The sequence below is a fragment of the Pyrus communis genome, chromosome 7 (assembly GCF_041283825.1).
Source record: "Pyrus communis isolate YQ-2024b chromosome 7, ASM4128382v1, whole genome shotgun sequence".
NCBI classification, from domain to species: Eukaryota; Viridiplantae; Streptophyta; class Magnoliopsida; order Rosales; family Rosaceae; genus Pyrus; species Pyrus communis.
This window is the reverse complement of record NC_142571.1, coordinates 2,986,472-3,014,374: the sequence shown is the minus strand read 5'-3', so window position 1 is coordinate 3,014,374 and position 27,903 is coordinate 2,986,472. Positions and strand designations below refer to the sequence as shown.

General features: G+C 36.5%; 2 protein-coding genes across 5 annotated transcripts; one reads left to right on the top strand and one right to left on the bottom strand.

The window, feature by feature from the left end:
• Positions 1–8,872: 8,872 nt before the first annotated feature.
• On the bottom strand, positions 8,873–18,787 carry LOC137733662 (SUPPRESSOR OF ABI3-5). Of its 4 annotated transcripts, none has more exons than XM_068472808.2 (16): positions 18,659–18,787; positions 17,862–17,981; positions 17,611–17,651; positions 16,601–17,378; positions 16,439–16,510; positions 16,253–16,345; positions 16,091–16,170; positions 14,964–15,117; positions 14,419–14,506; positions 14,246–14,337; positions 14,063–14,131; positions 13,448–13,612; positions 11,721–11,907; positions 10,147–11,106; positions 9,607–9,791; positions 8,873–9,288 (listed from the first exon to the last, which is right to left on the bottom strand). In XM_068472808.2, exons 2-16 carry the CDS (start codon positions 17,907–17,909, stop codon positions 9,109–9,111), a joined length of 3,192 nt encoding a protein of 1,063 aa, XP_068328909.2. In that variant the 5' UTR covers positions 17,910–17,981; positions 18,659–18,787; the 3' UTR covers positions 8,873–9,108. The 4 variants fall into 4 exon arrangements, with proteins under 4 accessions (XP_068328909.2, XP_068328911.2, XP_088553713.1 ...); XM_068472810.2 differs by having other exon boundaries at positions 16,601–17,372; positions 18,659–18,784; XM_088697587.1 differs by having other exon boundaries at positions 14,964–15,114; positions 16,601–17,372; positions 18,659–18,784.
• A 2,109-nt stretch (positions 18,788–20,896) lies between these two features.
• LOC137735700 (protein ELC-like) lies at positions 20,897–27,587 on the top strand. Its single transcript, XM_088697586.1, has one exon. The coding sequence runs from the start codon at positions 26,119–26,121 to the stop codon at positions 27,379–27,381; it is 1,263 nt and encodes a 420-aa protein (XP_088553712.1). The 5' UTR covers positions 20,897–26,118; the 3' UTR covers positions 27,382–27,587.
• Positions 27,588–27,903: the final 316 nt, after the last annotated feature.

The window sequence follows — 27,903 nt, the reverse complement described above, 5'->3', positions numbered from 1 at the left end:
GTTTGTTCTTCAAGTTGTGGAGACTAGGGAGAGTATTTAATTAGCATTTGTTTACCACGTTGTTAATACCAATGCTACGCTTGATTATGATGCATGAACTGTAATTTAATTGCTGTCCTCAAACCAGAACAGTTGGGAATTATTGATAATAACTAGGAAGTCTATGAAGTTTGTTCTTGTAGGTTACCCATTTGTTTATATAAATTTAAACTCTGTTTATTTGGTAATAAAATACTTAAAACGGCTGCTTTATTTTAGCTGCTTTTGCAGGATATTTAAATTGTTTTAGGAGAAAGATTAAAATGGGTGATTGTTTACTAATATCTAGCACTAGTTTGTCAAAATAGTCAAATTTTTTTATTTGGATTTTCTTCTGTTTGATCTTTACAGTAACCGAGGTGGGTTTTATCACCAATAACCTAAGACTGCACATTGTACTCGACATTTGTTAGGGCGTAGTTGACTGTTCAGCTCATTATCACTTTTGTTATGGTTTTGCAATGTTTTAAAAGGCGAACGCGTGAGTGAGACGTTTGATAGATAACTCCGTCTAGGTAAAAGCCTTGAAGCATGAGGCGAAGTCTTACGAGACTTAATTTTCATACTATGTATTTATTATAATACTTTGTAAAATAAATATTCATTATCATTCAAAAGTGCACAAATTATAAACAAGTATAACTCACATGACCAAGTTTAATCAAGCAATCAAATTAATCAATTTTCAAGCATCTACTTAAGTAAATGCACATGTGTGTGTGTGTGTGTATTTTAAGGAGAAAAAGAGAAATAAGGATAAATATAAAGACTTAAAAAAAAAAAAAAAAAAAAGAATAATATAACATTAAAAAATATAATAAAAGATGTTTTTTCTACCGACCAATCATAAGCATATTTAGGAAAATAATAAATAAAATAAAAAACGGTTATCTTGTATATGAGGAAATAAATATTAAAAGCAAAGGGTGAAGAGTAAGGAGATGGGCGTGTAATAAATGTCAATAAATGAAGATAGTGGGGTAATAAATATTAACAAAGTGGGGCAATTAAAGCTTTAAAGACAAAAATTAAAAAAAAAAAAAAAACTCAGCCTAAAAAATCCTAGTCGTTGTCTTCATCTCCTTCACTGGTTTCTTGGTCTGCAACTCAAAAACAGCCTTGCAACTAAAAGAAATCCAGATTTCTACAACCTAAAATGAAAAAGGGACGCCCAGTTGACACCTCAAGTGCCTAGATGTGCCCCGACGAGCCTAGGCGAGTATTTCGCCCACTCCCACAAAACATAGGTGAAAATGGTGAAGCCCCGCCTCCAAGGCCGCCTAGGCACACCCCAAGACGAGTTTTTTAAAACACTGTGGTTTTATCACTTTAGAAAACAATAAAACACCAATTAGAATCTTGTAAATGACGAGTTTGATATCAATTTATTTTCCAATAGTTAGTGTAAATATATCGTTGTATAAACAATGCAACAAAAACACCTTCTATTGTGTCAAAGGTAGTGCTCCCGCCTTTTATGCTTGATTTCGAGGCCCCTCTCGTAAGTTAGAATAGTTTACAATTGTAAACGTGAGATTCTTGTGACTAATCAAACAGGAACACGTGTAGAAAATAATATTTGTATTGATGAATGTTTAGGTTTACAATCTCTGACTAGAAATTTGATCCTTAAGTCCGATATTCGGGATGCAAAATGTGTGTGTGTGTAGGGGTTGTTGATACGAGGCTCGTAGTGACTTAATCTCGAATGAACGGATGCCGCAAGGTTTTGGCTTGTGGTTTTCAAAGAACTGTCATGTGTAGTGGTGCTTGAGATTCTTTACAGTTGTGACAAAGAATGCAGAGAGCTTTTTGAGTCTTTTGAGCGTTTGGGAGCGTTTGGGGCTTGAGAGCTTGAGCATCTGGGTGAGAGAATGAATTTCTGAGCCACTTTCTTTGTCTTGGATCGTCGTCTTTATAGGCTCTCCAAGTTTTGATTGGGGCTTGATTTAGCCTTGATTGTGGACTTAATTAATTGACGAAAGAACCAAGACTTGATTTGTGGCTAGGTTCATGACTTGACTCTATCAATTAATTTGTTTTAAATTTAAATCAATTAATTTGTCTAATTTGAATTAAAATTATTTAAAGAATTAATAAAGATAATTTCTTTAACTGCTTTTTGTCGATGCGTGCCACCTTAGTGACTCATTTAGTTTTGACGAGTCACTTGTCATGTGTACAATTTATGACACGCGCTACACTCGGAAATATTTTGTTTTTCTTTGCTTCTTGTATAATATTCTCAAGTTCGACAAAAAAACAAAAAATAAAAATAAAAATAAAAGAAAAAAAGAAGGTATAATATTGTTAGTAAATAAGACATTCACATTCTATACAAGGACTGATTTGACTTGAACAAATTATAAGAATTGGCTTCGTTGAGTTGGTTCCATTTAGGCTCATCAAATGGTCTAAAATAAGCGCACACAGAGAACGTATAATCTCAACTTAATCAACTGTTAATTAACAGTATTAACTACATGTTCGATCCAAACTGAGATTATCAGATTAATGATAGTCAAATCCAGTATTAATGCGGTTAATCAAAAAACCCCTAAATGTGTTTAATATCACATTCTATCAGAATGACAAAACTTCATATATCGCACTCATGTAGTGGCTGGAAGATGGGACCATATTGGAACCAATTTTAGTTAACCTAAGTATAGAATCGACATTGAGTCATATGGGCTTGTTTCTAGTTCAGATCTCACATGTAAAAAATTCGAGCTCTAGAGTATTCTATATTCCAAGAAATGTTAAGGAGACTCTATCAAAAGTGGAAATTTTTATGGACTCTCTGTCACCTCATTTTTTTTTGCACAATTCTTATGTTAACATTATAAAATATTGTGCCAAAAACGTGAGATGACAAAGAGTCTATGGAAAGTCTTACTTTGAGATAATCTCCTTAGCATTTCTCTCTATACTCCAACTATTAGATCTCGATTTTTGTGTTTTTTCTATAAAAATTTACCTATTTAAAAGTTCGAGTATCTAATTCTTCAGAACACTATAAAAAATCTTGTCACATGTATATATTATTCATTGAGAGTTGAGCGCTGTTGTTTGGGCTATAAATAAAAACAAGGTATGCTATAGGGCCAATCTATTTTTATTTACGCAAAGGCATGCGATACCGACCCACCAATTTCAAAATCGAACTCAAGCTAACTCCCCAGGGCTCAGGATGACCTCATCCCCTTAGACCTCACCACTGGAGGGCTCAAACTCAACCCTTCCAAGAGCGCGTCTGCCATGTGAACGACCAAACCCAAGAATATCTCGCTTCCTTAAATGACAAGGAATGCGTCACCAACCAAAAATTGCACTTATTGTCAGCGTCAAAAGACCGATATACTCTTACTTCAACTCAGAGATATGATCGAGGATGCTCCTCTCCAACTGCCTATCAATAAAGCTAGAGGCTTCAAGCAAAAGACCTTTGTCACATTCAATCTCTACGGTTATACAAATGCAAGTGATTTTTCAATTAACCCAATTGCTTTTCATCACAAACAAATTAGTCTTCAGCAAATATTTTAGCTTTTCAGCTATAAACCCATGCTTTCTTCAAAGCAAACCCATATTACGATCCTTGCTATCTAAATTTTTTATAGCTCTGCAATCACGTAGCATGATTTGGTTGACGAACATTCCAACCAACCTAGGCCTCTATGAGACAATGTTTTCTTTTTAGTTCAGTCATACATTAGTGATATCACGGGACCCCTCTAGCATTATTTTGCCTTGTATTGCCTGAATGTTGCTAGTGTTTACTGCTTTAGTTACATTTTCAAATCTATTTACTTTCCAGTTATGTAGATCAGCTCATCAGCCTCGGATCTCCATTGTAAACACTTGTAATCTTAATTTCATCATTTTTTCGAGGCATAAAAATGAACTTAACCGAACTAGTATCCCGTTCGGTGTATACTCATTTGGTTAAGAAATCAAATGTACACATAAATCTAAACACACTCTTAGGTTGACAGCCTCCAATAGGGGGACGTCTATTCCCTTTTTCTTCATTTTGTGGCATTGAGACCAAAAACAATACTCGAGACAAATCACCTAATCAGTGGAGAAGGGGACAAGGGGAGAGGGGGTTGCGGTTTTTTTTTTTCGTTTTTTGTTCTTTTTCTATTTGTTACTTTCCTTCTTAATATTCATGGTAATTGAAATTTTAAAATTGGTTAAAAATTGTTTTTGTTTTTTTAAACCATGTGGCAATATCTGAGTAGTTGTGTGGTCCTCATATTGTGCCACGTTAACAAACTAGCAGAAAATTTAACGATAGTAGACGACATGGAGAAAATTGATGTGTTCAATTTCAGAGACAAAATCAACCAATTTTCAAATTGCACGACCAAAATGATAAGTTTTATCAATTTCAAGAACTATTGGTGATATTAGAGACCTTTTGGTTGGTAGAAGTTCAAATCATCTGCAATACTCTTGGCTTCTTGAAGGTAGTCATGAATAGAGTGAGTCTCCTTTTGCAAATCAAGGAAGCGGAAACGTAAATTAGCAGCGTAAGCCACGTAGACTTGAGAACGAGAGAACAAAATCGGAGAGAGAGTAGAAACAAGATAGCTGCACACCAGTTAGTTAGTTTTATACCATGCACGAAACATATTCAGGTTTAGGCTTGGCAGAAACATCATCAACAGTAGGAAGCTCAGTGTTAGGAGCAGAGGAGAAGCCATCAACATAAGAGAAAATTAAGATCATGACAAATCGAGAAGGAACGCATCTGACACGTCCAGTTGAGAAAATTGGTCTCCGTAAGCTTGAAGAAGTGAACCACATTAGGTCAGGAAGGAAGAGGGGGCGGAAGAGGAAGCATGGGAGAAGGAGATGGCAAAAGAACTTTAGGTCAAGGGAGAGGGTGCAGCACACTAGGGTTTTTACAACCTTAACTCGTTGATACCATATAATCTTGAAATTATAATCTTCTATATTACTCATAGCACAAAGGCACCAACAGGATCTTCTCCGGATACTTTTTACGAGGATTTCAAGGATCCGTGAATAGTGTCTGTTTATCTTACATCGTACAATTAGTTTTTGTCAGGTACTGTTGTGTTCAATTTTAAATAAAAAAAAATTAAATGATTTATGACTGCACGATGTACGATAAATGAACACGATTAACTGATCCTCGAAATCTTTACAAAGAGGATCCGAATTCCACAAAAACATTTATATCCAATCGTATGTACCAAACATACGAATAAGTACCTCTACGAATAAAAAGTACAATCACAATCATAATATTAATTCTTAAACTTTTGGAAAGACAATTTTCTAGGAAAAGACTTGTCTAATATTTGTAGCTGACGGATTTCCACATACAATGCCTTGACAGAGGTTCTCACCGGATCCTCTTTGTGAGGATCTTGGGATCCTTCAATCATATCCGTTCATCATACATCATGCGATCAATTTTCATCAAATAGTGTTTTATATTTAATTTTAAATAAAAAATTTACAATAATTTTTTATCACACAATATATGATTAACATATTTGATTTGAAGATCCTCAAAATCCTCGTAAAGAGGATCAGGCGAGGATTCTCACTCCAATGCCTTAATTTAGATAAAAGGTCAATTTCCTTGGTAATATAAACGAAGCTAAAAATCGTGCCGACCATTCGTGTCCAAAACATTTTTTATTCAAGAATCTGCATGGTACCAAAAGCAAAATCATCTAATTTTTCGTCATCCTTCAGAGATAAGAATTGTATATAATTAACTAAATTTAAAATTGTTTAATTATTTAATTAATTTTAGATAATTTCGATGTTGGATTGAAAAAATCGAAACCGTTTAGTTATTTGATTCTATTTATTCAGCAATCTTTATTGAACACGAGTTTGACATTGTGTTCTTTAAGCTGTCTTTGGTGATGAATCATCATGCCTACAAGGTTTTCGCATAAGACGAACTAAACATAACGTTATAGCTTTATTTAATGGAGTAACCCAATTTAATTGTAAATCACGTTTTGTGATTGCACGACCAACTTTACGGATTTGCAGTCTAAAAAGTCATTTCCTATGGTACCGTTTGGTACGTGGGACAGGACGGAACAGAGTGGGACAAGACGTTCCGTCCCATGTTTGGTGCGCCTAAAACGGGTGGAACGAGCTGTTCCATGGGATGAGTTTTGGGTGAATTTTCGTTCCATCTCACCCCCTGGAACGACTCATTCCACATCCGTGGAACGCAAAATTATAACATCTCCGTCTCCTTCTTCTTCCTCCTTGTTTCCATCTGAGGGCATCTTTGCTCCCGCTCCGTTCCGTTCCGTCCTGTCCCGTCCCGTCTGCATACCAAACGATACCTATATAATGGAAATGGTTTTTTTAGTAGGTCTTTGCAATATTTTGATGATCGACATTGAAATTCTTAAATGAGCTCTTAAGCTAAAATTTGAAGAGAAAATTTGAAGAGAAGTAAAAAAAACTACTATAATCATGCGTCTTATCCTTTACAATAGACCAAGAGTGCCACAACAAAGTCACGTCAGTGCAACAGATTAGTCTTTACGCAACTGGACTCTTGTCGATTCATAATATTAAAGATTATTGTTTTAACATTGCCTAAAAAGATTTCATTCTAATGGACGGGCAGGGTTTCTGGGTGTAATGGTCCTCACCCCTTTGAGGGTACTTATGCATGTGATCATTGGAGAATAACTAATCTCACCTAATTTTTTTTTTAAAATAATAATAATATGGCACATAGAGTGGCGGATCTAGGATTTGAACTTATGGAGGTCCAGTGTTAAATACAAGTTTTTTAAATAGGAATAGAATGCGAAGCACGCAAAAAAAAAAAAAATAAATAAATAAACCCGAAGCAATCTGGTGAGTGATATACAGAGAACTTGTCAAGTGTTGTTGACGCAGCATGTCAAGATATGTCTAGCATACATCACATCAAACATGTAGTCGCACACAAAAGAAACTCGTACCGAACATTCGAATAATCCTCAAAAGACCTTCACATGTATATTTTCCAAACTCATATGGTCCTGGGACCACCTTGGTCCCTATTCCCATCCGTCCCTAGGCTAGGCAATTAGTGAGGCTTTTCTAACTAGAAAGTATGATTGGAGTAGAGAATAACTTTTGTAATTTTTTTAAGTTAAATTTAACTTAAAACTCATCGTTCATCTAAAAATCATATAATTATTTATGTACACGTGTCACATTCTAATATTACCAAATATTATATCTCGTCCACTATGACCAGATGCTTGTTAATTCTCATTAGTCTTTTCATGGGAAGGCGATCGAGTAGAGAGAGAGAGAGAGAGAGAGAGAGATTAGTCTTAATCCTGTCCTGGTTCAATTGGGAAATGTATAGTGATGGTATTTTGTATCAAATTACTGTCGCTAATGGCGTAAAAGTTCCACATTTTTCAGCCGATGAAGTCAATGGGAAATTTAATGTTGATTGGTTGACGATCTTTGATCTTATGAATGAGTCCATAATCCCGCCGGTGGGGGAATATGGCTCAGTTGGTAGAGCTCCGCTCTTGTAATTGGATAATTGCGATTACGGGTTGGATGTCTAATTATCCAGGCGGTAATGATAGTATTTTGTACTTGAACCGGTGTCTCACTTTTTCTAAGTAATGGAGAAGAGGACCGAAACATGTCACTGAAAGACTCTACAAAGATAAAGATGGGCTATCAAGAACATAGAGGAGGTAGGATGGGCAAAGTTGTAGAATAGTGCATATTAAGAATGAGTCCATAAAACACATTATAAAGATTATCTCTACAAAAAAATTGTTTAGTCAATCAACTGTAGTAAATATATAAACGGTTCGTAATGCTATTAACATTCCAACCATCTGTTTTTATACATTTCTATGACTAAATAATCTCATATGTTATTAATTTTTTTACAAAAATTATCTTTAGAGAATAAGTTGTAATATGAATGGTTTTGATCATTTCAATTGATAGATAAGGATTTTTCATTTTTCAATTGGGAGCTTTGGTTTTGGGTCAATCAAAAGTTACAACAATAGGAATAAATCAATTATATTTATCCTAATTAACAAGAGATCAATGTAATTTTCAACCAAGACCAGAAACTACATTGCATTTCTGTTTACACTTCTGCATATTTATACTTTGACTTGGCGTTTATGCTTTTTTTTTTTTTTTTTTTTTTTTTTTGAGATGTAGTATGATATTCATTGACGAAAAATTAAAAACATACAAAGGTAAGAATATAGTGCTAACATAGACCTCGATAAAAACTTTGCCATTTATGTTTTATTACAGTCAAATGAATCAAATCCAATATTCCAATTTAGCATAGTTATTGGTTTTAGAATCCTTGTTACTTTTTTTTTTCTTCTCATTTTCGAGTTGAAAATAATTTGCATCAAGTTAGAAAGCGCTATGAGTCGTTCCATTTGCACTTGCTTTGCTTCTTCTTACGTACTTTTCAATTCATGTATTAACTAAAATCATCGGCCGAACTTACCCAAAATACACAGTATCCGTCCACTGTTAGAACATGTATTACACGAGAACACCTCGACCTCGACCTCCTTAGCTCGTTAACTCCTCTAAACCCATGAAACCCCCACCATGGACGCGAATGATGATGGAGATCGCACCAGCGTATTACAAATCCCTCTTACATGCCTTTGTAAAGCGTTGCAGTTGCAGCGTATCCATGGGGGACTAAGCTGTCTCTGTATTTGGAGACCATTGGATTCTAGATCAGTTGCAACTATGCCAAAACTAGAAGCCAGCTTTTCTTCTATAAAACGAACTGGAATGGGTACATATTGTATTTATGTCGCAAATCTCGATAGTCCACTTTAAAACTGAACATTTTAACGAGTGCTAGAAAGCAAGTTTTTACAAAGAGCGAAGCACGCACAATAACACATCACTACGACAATCAACCACTTGCTCTACGACTGCTTCCATCACTTTGTTCGAATCATCTTCCTTAAGGAGACAAATATCGTCTATATCTACTTCCTAAACCCTAAAAAGACAATCAAAATAAAGATTAACAATGGCTTAAGACATCTCCCGGAACCTGGCCAGTGCCTTCTTGTGAATGAGAGTTTTGTAACTATCTCCAGCCTGCACCTCGAGGGTTGGATCTAACTTCTTCTGCTGACTCCCAAGTCCTGCTCTCCGTTCCACAGACTGAGCCTGGACTGGTTCTACCATTCCGCTTCCATCTCTTCCTAACCCCTGTGATCCGATCAACAGCAAAAGAAGAACAAACAATACCCAAAATATTTAGTTAGAAACCTTGCACACATGCACCGTCTAGCCAGGGCCATACGACAGGTAAAGTATGGGCGTCAGATTATTGGCACGATAAGCTGCTGTATTTATAAGAATAGCACTACCAAATTCACTTTTGACCTATACAAAAAATAGAGCTCTGCCTGAATCATGTAATTCGAGTTCAATAAGGGGTATTTTTTGGGGGTGCTATCTGGTTCAACCGAGTAACTAATAAAAAGTTTAGAACAAATTATGAAGTGCAAAAGAAGGATATGCTACCAAGCCTTCGTGCCAGCCCATGTTGCGAAGCATCTTGTTGCCCACATTGCTCTCATCAATTGCTTTTTCAGCTGTAATCACCTCATAACTGTCTACGTTGGCATCTCCAACCCCACGTCCTCCACCAACACCAGGGGGAAAAGGCATTGAATCATAAGAACCCTTTCTTGATGCAGAATCTCGATCTTGACAGTAACAATAGTAATCACACAAGATTTTTATAAGTCAATTCACAATTGTGAAGTACAAAAATGACTCATCCAACTTGGATAATCCTATTGGGGCATCGAATATCAAAATTGAACTGACATCTTCATATCAATTATGCAGACCAGTATGAAAGGTTGCAAAAGTGATGGTTCTAATAAATGAAATTTGAAACTAATACTAGATTCGATTGAGCTTGCACGACAGAAAGAAGGGCTGTTCCAATCGAAAACCATATTCGAGAAAACTGACTGATGTGCATTTATGTATTGACCATGTAGTAAAGAAATAGAGGGGCAAGTCAATCAAAAACAAATTCTTAAGAAAGCTTACTTGACTCCGCAAAACCAAGGTCAGATGCATCGTCACCAAAAGACGCCGACGAACCATACAAGTTCCTTCTCTCAGCCGCACGATCCCTGTATGCAGTGTGAGGTTCTTTAGGAGCAGAAGCAGGAGTTAGTGGCATTTCAGAAAATCTTCTCTTTCCACTCCCAGCAGCAACAGGTGGCGTATAAGAACCCAATGCAGATGCATCTGTTCTAAAGGGTGTCAATGCTGTGGGGGTGACTGCATTTGTTGATGCAGATGAACCTGCCTTGCCTGGAGCAGAAGTCGAAGGTGTGGAAAGTCCAACACTTGATCCTGAAAACGAGGCATCTGATTTCAGCACACCTCTTCCAGATCCCCTTATGACTCCCATCACTGTCCCTCCTATACTGTTACTCACAGGCCTTGGCATAACTGGACACTCCAAACCAACAGTCTCTGCAGCAGAAACAGTTGCAGTAACCCCTGAATTAGATGTAGTAGTCTCCTTTGTCACATCAGTTTTAAACTTGCTCTTTGCAGACTGCACAGAGGAAACTGGTCTATCATCAACCGAACCACTTGGCTGGTTGTCATCCAGAGCTACACGGGTTGCTTGCCCTTCATGATTCCTTTGCTTCCACATTGTCAACACATTACTCATTTTTTTCTTGTTTGCCAAAATACTGCTCTTTGAAGCCAGTTTGATCTCTTTTGCCTTTTCCTTTTCCTTTTTCTCTGCAGCTATTGCTGCTGCTGCAGCAGCCTGGACTGCATCTGGTAACGACGCAGCCTTCTCAGATGTTGATGTTGTAGCTGGTGCAGAAATTACTGCTTTTCTATTACTTGAACCATCCGATGCCTTGGAAAGCTCAGATTGATCAGCAGATGTTTTGTTATCATTTTGATCAGTACAAGGGATGTACTGCTGAGTTTGTTGGTCATATGTATACCAAACGCCACTGTTACCATCGTAGTAAAGGCCTGCGTTGAAAAAACGTACATAAGATACAATAAACCACGAATTAAGATAGGCGCAATCTTCGTCTGTGTGTGTGAAAGAGGCGTAAGGGGAAGGGGACAACTTAGGCAGAAAAACTAGTCCAGACAATTGATAATCACTAACTTACTGTCTTAGTCAACAGAACCTAATGATCTAAAACAAAATGATCCACTACCTCAAAGAACCAGCCAACTACTCCAGATCAAAAACAGGGAAATACAACAAACATATTTAAGTCAGGACTCTTTGACAGAAACCACCTATGGAATCCTAACAATCATTCATATTTATTTTAGACAGAAAACCTATGGAATCCTAACAATCATTCATAATTATTTTAGACAGAAAAATGTACTCAATTGAGAAAAAGAGTCCTTAGTTTTACAACTTCAAACTGCATTTCCAAGATGTGAAATAAATTAGTCAGAGCCATTTGCTTTCAAAAGCAAACAAATAATAAAATAAACAGTTTTGTTCAATAACTCAAATGCACAAAAAAAAAAAAAAAAAAACAAACAAGTACAGAACTATTAGTTTGCAACGAGTTTGACAACATGGACTAAACGAGGCAAAATGAAAAATAAATAAAAATAACCTGTATTTTGGTCATAGTAGAACCCAGAAGCAGCATCATAGTAATAACCAGATGCCTCATCCCACACAAAACCAGATTGTGGAACCAAACCATCTTGTTGTACTGCCATCTCCCCACCATTTTGCTCGTTAGTGGATTGTTTATCATCTGCATTATATTCCTTTGGAGCCCATCCAACAGCGTCATACTAAAACAAAAACAAAAACCAAAAAATTGCATAAGGTTTAATAAAATATACAGTAACAGTAACACATACATAAGAAAGCAAACAGCATACCATCAGCACCATGCACCATAGACATATTCAATGACTAAGGGTGATTATCAGCAATTTGAGTTACTTTCTCTTTGCACACTTACACTGGAGCCCTCTCGTGCTCACTTTACTTGCTTAAGGATCCTTTTGTATCTTAGGTTTTCCTTTTTTAAGATTTTGTAAAACAACCCTTCAGGTTTTGCATGCTCCCAGCTTAAAACTATGGACTATCTTTAAACAAATGAGAGAAATTTAAGGTTAATCATAAGTTCATAACCCAAAAAGTTCCAAATACACCAAAATTCAGAAAAATAAAATATACTCCCAGTAGGTGATAGAGGTGTAGTGTTCGTTGGTGGCTCAAAGATCAAAACTAAAACAATGAAATTCAGGCTGCAACTGGCAAGTATGATACAGTACCAAAATCTCAATGGTGATTTAGACTATGGTCGTTGTTTTCCCGAATCAAGTTATCAAATGGGTTGGGTGTTAACACTGTTACCTATGGTCGTCGAGTTGTGATTTGGCTCGCCAAAATACCAAGGCCTAACAGGTTTAGGTTTCCAATTGGTGTTGGGAAAGGAGAAAAGGAATGTGCACAGGTTATTTCCCATAAGAATTGGGAAATGGGTTTTTCTTTGTAATCCCAATCAGTTTAGGATTAGGAAATAGTTTTCCATTTTCTAAAAAGATTTAGGAATCCTATACTTGTAAGACATGTAACCATCGGCCTATGTACAATAAATAGGCTTGTTGGGGACTGTTTATTCTCACAAACAGCAGAGAAAATACAAGGGTAGAGAGCCAAGAGTGATAGAGAGATCTAAAGCAAGATTTTGGTGTTTAGCATAAGGTTTTTCAATAAGTTCTTGTAACCAAGTTTTATTCTCCATGAAGGAGATGATTTCATCACACGAGGAGTAGGCAAAATTTGCCGAACGTCGCTAAATTCTGTGTTTGTGTGTGGCGTGTTTACTGTTCATATATTCGCATAGCATCATCTTATAAGTTTGTATAACGCCGGAGCCTATCGAATATCGATAAACATGATGGAGGTGATTTCTCAAGAGAGATCACAGGACACTTTTGAAATTTCAAGATAGTGAACAAAGGATTAACCTAATGGGTAAAGGTGACACAACCAAACTTGATAGGCAGCATTCTTGAGAGGTGCTTAAGCTCAGAAGTGCTTTTATTAGCTTTCATTAGAAGAGGCGCTTTTACATATTCACTTAAAAGAGCTACATGAAAAGCAACTAAAAGGTCCTTCTCCGGCAAATAATTGTCTATAGAATACCAAACTATAAAACTTGCATTTAGTTTATGAACCGCTTTTGGCACTATCTAAAGCACTCCTAAACTGACCCATAGTAGTAAAAGAGTCAAAGAATGCAGTAGCTCATGTTGCCTATAAGGAAGTTTAATCACAAACAATACTAGTGCAAGCTTGATACTTTAAATCTCAAATCACCTGTTGAGCAAATGTGGCTGCCTCAATTGCAGCAGCTGCCAGGCTGCTTGACTGTGAAGATCCTGGACCAAGAACGCTCTTTGCATATGCTACTCTCAAAATTTGCCCATTCCTCTCAAGGGTTGTTCCGTTTGTTGCTTCAAGAGCTTTTGTAGCATCTCCTATCTGAAAATCATTCGTTGTAGTTTAAACCAAAATAATTTTGACTAGAACTATGTTAATATCTATGTATAATAAAAGTTATAAAACATCATATTATGGAGCTTATTTACTAGTAGTAATACAATAAACCTACAACTATAAAAGTTTAGCATATAATGACTATATAAAAGTTCTGAAGAAATAAATTCATAAGTTCTGACATGTACATTTGGAAAGTAAATTTTGTACAAGTTCTGTAAATATAAGTTGGTAGCATTTTTTGTTATATTTCTAAGTTCTGTACTTTTAATTGCTGGCATCAATTTCCCATCCCCACATCAGTTAACTTCAGTGTCTCTGAATTCTAGTACCATAACATTAAACCATGATTGATAAATAGATACCAAAAGAATGGAGGAAGACAATCCAATTCCAATAATTAACCAACTCAATCACTGAACAAAAGGGACATACCGAATGGAAATGTACAAAAGCAAATCCTCTTGAAACATGAGTAAATTTGTCTCTCACAAGACGAAGATCCTGCAAATATTACATCAATAAACCTTCCAACATAGAAAATAGATTCTGTCTTTTAAATTTAAGATGAAAGTAAACGAGTATCTACGGATCCACTGATTTGTTCAGCATTTGCACCTTAATTGCAGCATGTTTGGAAAACTCATAGCGCAACATTTCCTCATCAGCATTTTCATCCAGTCCACGAACAACCAAGACATGAGTAGGACCTAATTACATATATACTCAGGTGAAGTTCATAACAAATAATACTCAGCTACTGCCAACTAAAAGCAACAAAGTAGACCAACCAGCTTCAGAACCCTTCTTAGCTGAAGTCGTTTGATTGGAAAAAGAAATATCTGCTGCGGGAGCATCCTCAGTTCGTGCCTTATTGCACTGCAACAGCGGGCAAAAATGACATATACTAACATGAACTTCTTTTCGAGAAAAAACTTACATGAACTATTATAAAATTAACATAAGAAAAGTCATACGCTACACATTTCTGCATGTTGAAAATTTTCTTTGCTGAAATAATAAACAGAAAAAAAAAATAAAAAAAATAAAAAAAAGATAATAAAAAAAAAGTTTCCACTACTGTAATTTTATATTTTCTTGGACACAATAAGATTTCATTCTCAAAGCACAGTACCCAAGCCTAGAATAACTGAAAATCTAAATCCAACACCAGGTAAATTGCTTGTTGGCACGCATTTAGCATTACCACAATCATTGTCAGAATGCCATTATAAATTATTTATAACACGATGAAGAGTTCGAAAGGTTTAAGAATTCGATCAAAACATATCATAACCATGGGAATGCATGTGTTCTAATAATAAAAAAGGCATACCTGAAAACAGGAAGTGCGCCGTGCAAAATTAACATATTCACAACTTATGCACATCCAATCAGACGGCACCGTGATGTTTTTATGGCTATTATGGCCTAATTTAACGGCATTCTCCTGACCAAAAGATCCACCTGCACCCCCAGTTGGCTTACTACTGCAACAACACAATTGAAAGTCCAAATAAGTATACTTGAGGAAAAATAAATGGGTTCCTAGGATACAAATAAATTCAACCTTTAGATGTTCTTCTATCATCTGACAGCTGAGGATACATCTGACACAAGAATAAACCCTTCATTTTTTAAGACATTAAGCATCTACACATCGTATGAGATGTCTGTTTTCCTCTACATTAATTAAGCAATCCTCTTCACCTTTACTATATTTCCCTCTTACTACTATCAATACCTCCTCACTGCTTTTTCCTCGCTATGATCAAAGTTTGTGTAAAACGGTTTAACTTTGAAGAACTAGTAAGAACCCAACTACTGCCCTGGTTATCCCTACCCTATTTATTGAAGCTCTTTTGGATTCAAATTCTATTTTCTTATTGTCTCTATCCTGTCCTCTGTTAAATTATATTTTCATTTTCATCCGAAATGAACTGCAGAGGAACACCCAAACAGCCAAAAAAAAACAAGAACAAAAGAAGACACCCTAAATTACAGTATGTGTCACGTAAAGAATAAGACATGTAGCATTTCATAAACTGCTATAACTGCAACATGAATTTCAAGTAGCCGGTTGGTGAGTATATCAAGAGATGAGGCTGTTTAAAATTGTTACGCATTTTCTGGTGGATTCCTACTTCTGACCAAAAAGAGGAAGAAAGAGAACTTAAGGAACAGGGAGAAGATATTAAAAACAAAGCATACATGAGGATATACTACATACATAACATTGGCAGGAGGTAGCGATATTAACACAGCACAGGCTAAAATGTGGGTTTTATTTGTTGAAGGTTATATTAAAATTTATCCACATCTGACCATTTTTCTGCTCCATGTTACTTCCTCAATGTTCAGAAGGTAAAGATATTAACACAGCACTGTCCACCATTACTATAATACTTATTACAAAAAAGTATATCAACAAGATATGAATCAGGAGCATGGGAGAAAAAACACCTATACTCGAAAAAAAGCTTCCTGTCATCAACCACAAGCCCTTCATCCCCAATCTTGTCCATCATAGTGCGAGCTGCTCCCTATTTAACAAACATAAACTCCATTGTGAATTATTCTTTTAAATCAAACGTAACATATTTAAAGATAAAGAATGATACATACCACAGAAGGAAAATCAATAAATGCAAAACCACGAGAAGTGCCAGAATTACGTTCTTTGATCACACGGACATGTCGAAGAGGTCCCCATTCAGACTGGTAGATATCGAATTGCTCATCAAAAAAAAGGAGATAAAAGTAAAAGAATAGCATTCACAAAAAAACAAAAAACAACAAAATGAATATTACAAGTATCTGGTATAAATCTTCCTCATTCGTCTTCTGGGAAAGACCCTTCACAACAATAGTTGCAGATGGGGCCTACAAAAGAATATCATACTTATGAAATTATCAGGCATGTAAACCCAAAGGAAATCAGATTGAACACAAAAGAGGGATGTAAAAATATACCACAGAATAATATTCTCTATGGCGTTTCTCATCACGGTCCCTTCGCTTATCAGTTCTCTCATACCGTTCATCATCATAGCTGTCCTCTCGATGACTTCGCCCATGGCTTCGACCTCTAGGGGACCTTGATCTAGGGCGATCATCATGCCCACGAGAAATGGACCGAGAACGGGAACGCTCATACCTTCTATGAGGACTCTGTTCTCTCTCCCTACTCAAACATTTCTTATCACGGTCACGGTCATGGGATTCACGAGATCCCCGACGCCTCCAATTGCCATCTCTCCTACTACTTCTGTCGTAATCAGAATCATAACTGTATCGACCATAGTCATAATCCCTTCCACGACTATCCTCCCTGTTCTGATGGGTTGCACGAGGCCTAGAGTCAAAATCATCATATGCATAATCATCACGATCACGTCCACCAAACCGAGCAATCCTGTCAAACCCAGGATCACGATAGTTGTCAACACTACGATAGCTATCCCGAAATTTATCAAAATCCTGAAATGAATCGATCTCATGATCAAGAAAGTTATCCATCTCGTGATACGAATCCATGTATTGTTTCTCATGTCGCCTAGGTTCCCTCTCGATTGGAACATCTTCCTCATAACTTCTTCTTGAGTGTGGCCAGACACCAACAGCATGAGGAGGTGGTGGTGGATAGTTATCCCTATCCAGAATATCACAAGGAAAAGCATTTCTTGGATAGACATTGTCCCTTGAGTATCTTTCATCTATAAACCTCCTCTCATCATATGAACCACTGACCCTGCCAAAAAAGCAAATATAATGGGACGAAAGGAAAAGAAAAAATGTAATACAATACAAAAGATATATGACAAAATTAAAGAATATATTCCAACAGTGCCAATGATAGATATAGTTCCACAATCATCCATGAAGTTTAAAGTAAAACACTAAATTAAGCCTCAATCTGCAACAGACACAAACTTAAGTAGCCACCAAAGTGATGATGAAAAGCAACATTTAGTAGCACTCACCGAAAGTTTGGCTCGTGGACTGCACCATACCCCTCCAGAGCCTGTGGATTCAAGAGAATAAGGTAATGTCAGCAAGAGATCAATGATGACATGAGGTAAGGCAAATCCAGTCAGTCCATATCCACATTGCCCCACGACTCTCTCATTTTTCTCCCAAAAAAATGGACATTCAGATTGGGCCCTAATAAATTCTTGTATTTATCATCATTCATCCCATATAGGTGATTTATTAAGGAGGAAACCACAATTACGCTGTTATTATCCCATCCTTGCTGATGACCATAGCGACCGGGATCCATTTCTTTCTTGCATGCAAGTGAAACCCGAGAAAGCTCTTGATGAAGATATCGTGCAGAATTTGAATATCTTTCCTGTATATAATGCACAAACAGACACACAGTTATACCTATGATGAACCAATAACCTACAATTCCCATGACTTTGACCTTGTTGGCCTCCCTTTCACAAGTCACAACCGGAATAACCAAAATCCTTTCCAGAAAGTCCCAACTTCTCTTAACACACAACACCCTCGACAGAAAACACCATCAGCTTATGTACATACAAAATACCATTCAACCAAATCTTGAGCAATCAAAACGTTAGAGACCGAAGCACGACTTACCCTTTTAAACAGGCTTCATAAAAATCATAATTGAAAATACAAATTACTTAAACCTAATCCAAATTCTAATTGAACCCACTAAACCCTCAAAAAGCACTTCAAAATAACACAATGCAGATCTGAACAAAATCAAACCCGAAATTTTAATACGGGATTAACGAAAATAGTCACATAATCCTAAATTTCCCATAGTCAATCACACATACGGAGAAATAATAAGCATCAGGGCAAACTCAATGGATTGGATTTCAATTCCATGGAAACTGGATTGAAAGTTGAGAAAAAGGGTAGCATAAGTTCGAATTTTCGTTTTAAATTTTATATAAAAAGGAGTTTCACAAAATTGGGAATTCCAGCACTTAGAAATTCCCATCGGCACCATAAAAATCCAAAAGGAAGAAGAAGAAGAAGAAAAAGGCTTACCCCTGCAGATCCTAAGCTTCAGATCACAGGCCACCTCTCTCTCTCTCTCTCTCTCTCTCTCTCTCTCCAGTCTCCTCTCCTGCCTTCCGGTTGTTGCTCGTTTCGACCAAAAGAATTTACTCGTGCATTATTAAACGTTTCGCTACTACGACTCTTGTGCTACTCGCGCACATGGATTGGGCTATTTGAATCAAAAACATCCTTTAGGCCCAAATCTAAATATTGGATTTCCTTCAACCATTTCTATTTAGATTAGGCCCAAATCTAGAAATCGGAGGCCCAACAGACCATGTGTATTCTTCCACGCATTCTAAGGCTACGCACCCAGTTATTAATCACAATACCAAAAATAAAAACATTATTACGTTTTACCACGTGTAAAATCTCTATTAATTAATAAAATTCTATTTATCAACTAAAATAGTGTGAAAAGACTATTTAGTCTTCTATCACACAAAAAAAATAATGGGCAATAATGTAAGTTCACAGGTCCAAATTTTATTGTTTTTTATTAAAATTTCACCTACATGTGATGTTAAAATATTTCCAATATTTAAAATTAAAAAAAAAAAAAAAACCAAAAACAAAAACCTCACACTCCCCCCTCTCCACGTTCTCTCTCTCCTCTCTCTCCCTCTCTCCTTCTCATTTTTCTAAAAAAATATGTTCATACACATAAAGTGTGTAAGCAAAAACTAGTATAATATTAAAAAATGTAAATTAGAATCAAATGTCTTATTTTAGACTTTTTTATATTAAACATTTGTTACTTTCTTAATTTCGATTAAACTACTTTCACTTTTGATTAAACTCTATATTACAGGTATACTATTAATTTAACTGTTTTTCAAATTCATTTTTATGTCAAAAATGCATTGAATAATATTAATTAATGTATTGTTGATTTTATGGGATCTCATCCCTTCCTCAATTTAAGGATTCAATTATATATTCAAAGTATTTAAGAAATTTCAATATATCTAAATTATTTCTGACTTTGTTTTATACAAAAAATTGTTTGCACCATCGTTCTTTAAAAATAAATATTGACACGCACCAAAACAATTTATTCTCAAATTGAAACATACTTATGCTAAATTAAAATGTATTCATACTGAATTAAAGTGTATACTTACTAAATTGAAATGTACACATGCCGATTTGTAATATACCCTTATGGCTTGCAACATACCAATAGGTTTTACGGTTACACATAACTTACCGTTAGCATTTTACATACTAAAATTATGATAATATAAACATACCAGTAGCTTGGTAGTTTGGTAGCCTTTGAAGCTACAACAGTATAAAATCGAGTGACTGGCGCCGAAGTGCACCGCGGCGGCTTGGTATTTCTCAGGTCCAACTGTGTGTTTCAAATATCATGTCTTAAGCCAAGAAACTGTCCCTGTTAACCCCCGTGTTTTAAGTGGAAAAAAAAAAGTATTATTTTGTAGGTGATTAGACATATATTAGAAAAATACTGATATGTGACTATACATGTTGCAAGCTAAGAAATGTCACATGTCAATTTTTGTTTATATTAACTCACGTCTTTAATGGGTGGAGAATGACATGTGTTTTTATCAACTTTCATCTTACAAAAACAATTCATTATCTTCAAAAACAGGAGACTCGTATTGTTTTTCTCCATAAGTTTTCAAAATTCATAAGTTGATTGTCTAATTTGTAAACAAATTACAAGATCAAATTTCCATGTGTTAATCAAAATCATAATAACACCATAAGTACCAAACTCTTCTTTTGAAATTTTCGCCCAAGCTGATATCCAATAGAAAAAGTTGTTCAAATGAACTAGACTTCATGCTTTGTATAGTGTATAGGATGTATAGGAAATGTCACATTGCTTAAATTTCACATGACATGTTAAAAAATAAGAATTAAAAGATCATTATTTTTGCAAATCAAAGAGACCACAATTCAACCATTAAACTCAAGAAACACCATTTAAAGTAGGGGTGGGTTCAAAAAAACCAAAAACCGAAAAAAAAAGGGAAAACCAAACCAAACCGAAACCGAAAAAACCGAACTGAACAAAAAAACAAAACCGAATTAAAAAACCAAATCGAACCGAATCTGGTTGGTTCAGTTCGGTTTCTAGGGTTCGGAAACTGAACCGAACCGAAGTTTTGTTAAAGCGACATCGTTTTATATTTATTACTAGAAACGACATGTAATTCAGTCTGAATGTTTATATTCGCATTGGTCGACGTCGTTCAGTCTGAAACCCTAAACATCCCAAAAAGTCTCTCCCATTTTCCCAGTTCGTGCAATGGCGTAGCCTCTGAGCCTTCTCTCTCTCTCGGTCTTCAATCACACTCTCAAACTCTCTGTCTCTCATTCCCAGAGGCGACCTGCGACCCTTCGTAGTTCTCACTCTCAATCTCTCACACCTCGCCGTCAGTCTATCATCCAGTTCAACTGTAATTGTTATTTGTTACTGCAAAATCCAGTTCAGTTCGATTAACCATCGTTCTCTGCTACACCATTACCCCGATCGGCTGTGGCAGTAGTTTCAGCACCTAGAGTCGCTGAAGCTGAAAAGGAAGCCGAGGGCGGTGATGTTCAATTTGATTCCGGAAGACTGGGGAAGGTCTGTGGCCATGGGTGAGGATATCGCCGACCCCTTCCACCGCTTGACGTGTCTGCACTTTTGGCATATAATTCTTAGGGATTTGAACTAGGAGCTGCTAGCCAAAACGCACGGGCGCGTGCTCCAGGTGCTTAAGCTCGACAAGTGCTCAGGGTTTTCCACCGATGGGCTTTTCCACATTGGCCACTCCTGCAAGTAGTAAAGTTCACAACTTTATGTGAAATTGTTTTACTTGCGGTGAATTTTGTTATGGGTTCAATCAGAAACGTTTGATGCATTCATTGTTTTGGTAAAAATTGAAGCACAAAGTTATATTGTTTCACTGCATAGTTTCATTACTTTTTTAAGTTTTCTTTCGAGTATCGGTTAAATAATTCTATGTTTGGTGGAAAGGCTTTTATAGCCTTGACTACATGAGTATGAATTACATTGTTGATTAAAAAATTTAGTTGCAGGGATTTTTTTGCTATTGAAGAAGAAGAAGAATGGAAAAAAAAAAACCGAATTGAAAAAAAACCGAAAAAAATGAACCGAACTGAAATTTCGGTTCGATTTCAGTTTTGACAAAAAAATCAAATCGTTTCAAACCGAACCTAGCCCTAACTTAAAGTATCATATGATTTCTGATGAAGTAGTCTATTCAATTCAATGTGTGCAATTAGGGGTTGACAATGGGCCAGGTTGGGCTAGCCCGACCCATTTTTTGTGCTTGGACCAAGCAAGGCAAAAGAATAGGCAAGCTTGGAATGGGCTTTCATGAAGAAATTATAAACATGGACTGGGCTTACCCTTGTTGTGCTTGATTAATAAAACTAATTAATATAACTGATGTGGTGTAATTCACTATAGGGAGGTTTATAAAGGGAAAGGGACATCTTTGATGCACTTTAATATTTGATGTAGTTTAAGTTCCAACTAGTACTAATAGTTAGTGATATGAAAAGTTTGTATTTGAATTATTCATTATTTTTTAGTTGTAACAAAAAAGACATATATTTATTATAAAGATAGTTAGGCATACACACATAACGTGTCTTGGTAGCCCTTGAACCTACAATAGTAAAAAAACCGAGTGGTTGGCACCAAAGCGCATCGTAGCGGCTTGGTGTTTCTTAGGTTCAGATGTGTTTTCAAATATCATGCCATGGACCTTAACCCTTATGTTTTAAGTTAACGAAAAAGTATTTATTTTGTAAGTGATTAGCAATATATTAGGAAAACAAAACTTGTATGAGACTATACAATTTTACATGTTGTAAGTTAAGAAGGTTCACACATCAATTTTTGTTTACATTAACTCACGTCTCTAATGGGTGCAGAGGGGCATGTGTTTTAATCAATTTGCACCTTACAAAAACAATTCATTATTCTAAAAAACAGTGGACTCTTAATATTTTTCTCCATAAATTTTTAAAATTTATAATTTGATTGTCTAATTTGTAACAAAATTATATAATCTGTTATCCATGTGTTAATCAAAATCTAGGCTGCACTCTCGGCGGCGGCTATGAGGGATTAGGGGTGGGTTCACTTCCTTTCAGTTCGATTTTTGGGCGAAATTGAAAATCAAACCAAAGTTATTGTTCGGTTCAGTTTGGTTCAATTTTTCTTTGGTTTTTTTCGACTCGGTTTTAACGGTTCGATTTTAGTCCAGTTCGGTTTTTTCCATGATATTTTTTTTTTTTTAAATATAGATATTGTTACCTGCATAGCCAGTTCATCAGCAAAAGACATCAAATTCTGACTCACGGTTTCGGTTCTTACGATCTCAACCTCTTCAGACTGGTTTGGAGGACATCTTTTGTGATTGTCACCACTATGATCTCCATGATCCTGCCATTTTTCAATGACGTTGTTGGACTTCTAAGGGCTTTGGGATTTTGGCCGCTCACAATTTACTTCCCTGTGGAGATGTATATTGCTCAAAAGAGGATACCAAAGCGGAGCACAAGATGGCTGTGCCTCCAAACCTTGAGTGGTGCTTGCCTTATAATCACCATAGCAGCTGCTGCTGGGTCAATTGCTGGTGTGATTAGTGATCTCAAGACCTTCAAGCTTTTCAAGACCAATTACTGATGAGTTTAGCAAATATGTCGTAACACTATATATATGTTTTCATCGTCACTTAAGAGTCAAATTTTCAAAAAGTAAAAGAGAATTGGCACTTTGATTTCTAATCTTGTTCATGTTCACAACTATTAATTTAATTAATTAAATAAATAATACCCAAAAAACCGAACCAAAAAAATTCGGTTCGGTTCGATTTTTTTGGTTTTGGTTCGGTGTTAAGTTCAATTTTTATCGATTTTCGGTTTTTTGAACCCACGCCTATGAGGGATCGCTAGACCAGCAACCAGACCAATAATGAATGTTTAATGATGGTAATTCCACCCTAGGCTAAATAAATGATTAAAAAGGAGTCCATAACCCGCGTATAAAGGGAAGACGAATTTCAAACTTATCTCTCAAGTTATACCCATTACCAAAAATGGACGTCATTTTGTGACACATGTATATTAGCTGCCTCTTTAATAACACTATAAGTATCAAATTCTTCTTTTGAAATTTTCGCCCATGTATTATCCAACAGAAAGAGTTGTTCAAATAAATTTGACTACTTAAGTTTTGTTTGCTTTGTATAGTGCATAGGAAATGTCCCGTTGCTTAAATTTCACATGACATGTTAAAAAAAAATGTCAGTTTTGCAAACCAAAGATACCACAATTCAACCATTAAAATTAAAAAACACTAGTTAGAGTATCACATGACTTATGATAAAGAAGCGAGTACAATTAAGGGTCGACAATGAGTCAGGCTGGGTTAGCAAATACAGTTGTACTACATTTGTCTAAGATATAACCTCAACTTCAAGCCTTATATCACTGTCAATCAACAAAACATATGATCAATAGATGTATGATAATTTGGTATAAAAGTTCCAAGTAAGGAAGATCTAACCTTTTAAAAGTCCTCCTGTGCGGAAATCAGGCGATGATGCAAACAATAACGTGTATTCGGCTACATTCCTTGCTTCGCCTACAATATTATTGTTGATATCCTTGTTAAGTTGCTTATATTTTCTTTTCATTGTATTTTTAGCAATAATTTTTCCTCAGCCTAATGTGTCATATTTATGTACCTCCAACTGCATGTCAGTAATATACAAACCAAATGTCTTAGTAGGTCTTGGAAGAGTGCGTATATATGTGAATGCCAAATTTGCTACATAAGAATTAGGTTCGGGACCTTCCAATTTTTCAGTTGATGATACTTCATGGATTTCCAAGCTTATTTACATTTTACCATATTCTCCGTCATCATTCCAATTGATGGGTGAAGACTGAAGTTTCAATCAATTTTTTAGGAAATTGTTATTAGCGTTCCAAAAATCTCATTCTACACTCCAAACCTTTTATATTAGTAAAGAAAAATACACTTGTAAGGAGTGTAGAATCAGATTTTTAGAGTGCGAATAACACTTCCTATTTTTTATATTTGGTCTTTGCTTCTGAAACTGAAATAAAAAGATTATTATTGAATAAATAAGAAGAATTGACATATAAATCTAAAAACAACATTGAATATATTAATAAAATAAGGAAATCAAAACAGAATGCAACTAGAGATTAAGGACAATGTATTTTAGAGGAACATGATTTGTTTACCATTTAGCAATCTAAGTTCAGGACCTTCTAGAATTTGGTGAAGAGTCTTGTACAATATTCAAAAAGGAATTATAGGATTTTGGTGAAGAATCTTGCACCTTTAGGTTTGAGTACAATTGCAATTTCATACAACATCTTCACAACATTTCACTTTCATACATTTACTATTCTTTTATTTCAAAGGGCATTTTTGTAAAAACACACATTTAAAATTATAAAACCCGTAAAATTAGGAATGGGCTGTTACAATAAACTTTGAGAATATTACATCAACCATAACTAACAACATTTTTCTTCAATTACATTTCAAATAACCTAAAATTTAGTTGAAGTAGCAAGCTATGATGCACGGATAATTATGTATAATCGCGTATCTTGTATCCGATACTTGATCGAATATGATACTTGAATATTTCTGATATTGGTTGGCCACGTATCATGGTCAATGAATACAACTTTGACTTGATGGATACACACATCCCACATTTTGAATACACCTATCCAACTTTTAAGATACATTTACGCTTTCGAATTTATGTTTTTTAAAACGTTAGGTAGTTATTTGGAATGTTTTAAAATGTTAGGACCAATACGTAATCACCCCTAAAAGTTGGGTAAATGTCCTGACTTAACCCTAAAGATTATTTATGCAAAACATCAATCAAAATTAGGATTGTTTTGTCAGTCAACTATAATAAATATATAGACAGTTTGAAATACATTTTACCGTTACTAACAATTTATTTTTATACTATTCAATGACTATATGACTTTATTTTTATTTTACTTAAAAATAATTATATAATAATTTATAATATGAATAATTTCGATCAGTTTATTGACGTTTTTCCTTAAGTTTTTTAGCCCATATGAAATTCAATTTTCTTTTACGATAATGGCCATGTACCGACATGGCCGTTGGCAAGATTTTACCTTGATGTTGTTGAAAACGAGTGAAGACACAGAAGTCACCCCACTGCACAGTCGCCTGTCCCAAACACGCTCACACTCCATCGTTTCTCCCGTAAGCAAACATAACAAACAAACAAAATCCCCCAATTTCCATCCAAAATCTTGATCGATCAAAAACTCGCTCCGATTAAAATCCTCCCTCGCCTCTCTCTTCTTCTCGGAATCTCAAATCTCAACCTTCCGAACCCGATCCGATCCAAATTGCTGCGATGGTTCCACCGGCCGGTCCGAGCCCACCGAACCCCCAACTGATCCAGCAGTTCCTGAGCTCCGTCCTCTCCCAACGTGGCCCCTCCGCCCTCCCTTACTCCGAGGACACCAAGTGGCTCATCCGCACCCACCTCGTCTCTCTCACCTCCGCCTACCCTTCCCTCGAGCCCAAAACCGCGACGTTCACCCACAACGACGGTCGCTCCGTCAACCTCCTCCAGGCTTACGGCACCATCCCCATGTCGTTTCAGGGCGTCACCTACAACATCCCCGTCATCATCTGGCTCATGGAGTCCTACCCTCGCCACCCGCCCTGCGTCTACGTCAACCCCACGCGCGACATGGTCATCAAGCGCCCTCACGCCCACGTCAACCCTTCTGGTTCCGTCTCCATCCCCTACTTGCAGAACTGGGTCTACCCTAGCTCCAACCTCGTCGAGCTCGTCAAGAATCTCAGCGCCGTTTTCGGTCAGGACCCGCCGCTCTTCTCCCAGCGCAGGCCCAATCCCAATCCAAACCCTAACCCTAATCCTAACCTTGGTCATTCCTCGTCCGCTGTGTCGAATTCAGGATATTCGAGCTACCCGGCATATTCGGGCTCATCGGGATCGGCTAGTCCTGCCCGTCCTGCAATTCCGCCGAGGACGTACCCGCCGTCACCCTATGGAAGTAGTGGATCATTTTCTCGTGTTCAGACTGATGATCCGAATGAGGTTTTCAAGAGGAATGCGATCAATAAGCTTGTGGAGATGGTGCACGGCGACATGGCAGGGTTGAGGAAGACGAGGGAGGCGGAAATTGAAGGCTTGTTCAATGCACAGGCGGTGCTGCGGCAGCGATCGGAGCAGCTCAACAAAGGGTTGAAAGAGATGGTGGATGAGAAGGAGGGTTTGGAGCAGCAGTTGCAGATGGTGCTGATGAATTTGGATGTTTTGGATGCCTGGTTGAGAGAGAATGAGGGGAAGACCAGGGGGAGGCTGGATGGTGATGTGGACGATGCTTTCGAATGCATCGACCCACTTTCGAAGCAGATGTTGGATTGTACAGCCTCTGATTTGGCGATTGAAGATGTTGTGTATTCTTTGGATAAGGCATTGCAGGATGGGTCAATAGCCTTTGAGGAGTACTTGAAGAATGTGAGGTCATTGTCCCGCAAGCAGTTCTATCATCGTGCTACAGCTGCTAAAGTCAGGGCAGTACAAATGCAATCGCAGGTTGCGAATATGGCTTCCCGACTTTCACATTATGTTTCATCTGAGTAGAAATGGTATAGTCTCATGTTGTATTCTTGTGGAAATATGTCAAAGCTTTCTTGTTCTTCTTCTTTCTTTTCCAAATTTTTTTTTCCCAATGTTTCTTTAGGGCTGGTTTCTGTGGGAAATATGTTGTTGTTCAATAACTAATATATTGAAACTCAGTTTTGGTCTAGATTTGTATATGAATATCAGATATAATCATTTCTCCTGAATTCTTACTTTTTAATGATATGCCTTTTGGTTTAATTTGTGAAAGTTTTATTTTTCTTGTGCTGTAAGTCCTATGATGTGGATTTCAGTCACCGAAATTTATAGCGGAAAGATGGTTGTTGCATGGGAACTCCTGAAAACAGTCAAGTGCAACTATGTTTATTTGAAGTACCTATTAGCCTTTTTTTTTTTTTTTTTTTTTAAAAAGGGTAGCCTTTGATGAGTATTTGAAGAATGTGAGGTCGTTGTCCTGCAAGCAGTTCTACCATTGTGTTACTGCTGCTAAAGTCAGGATAGGCCAAATGCAATCACAGAATT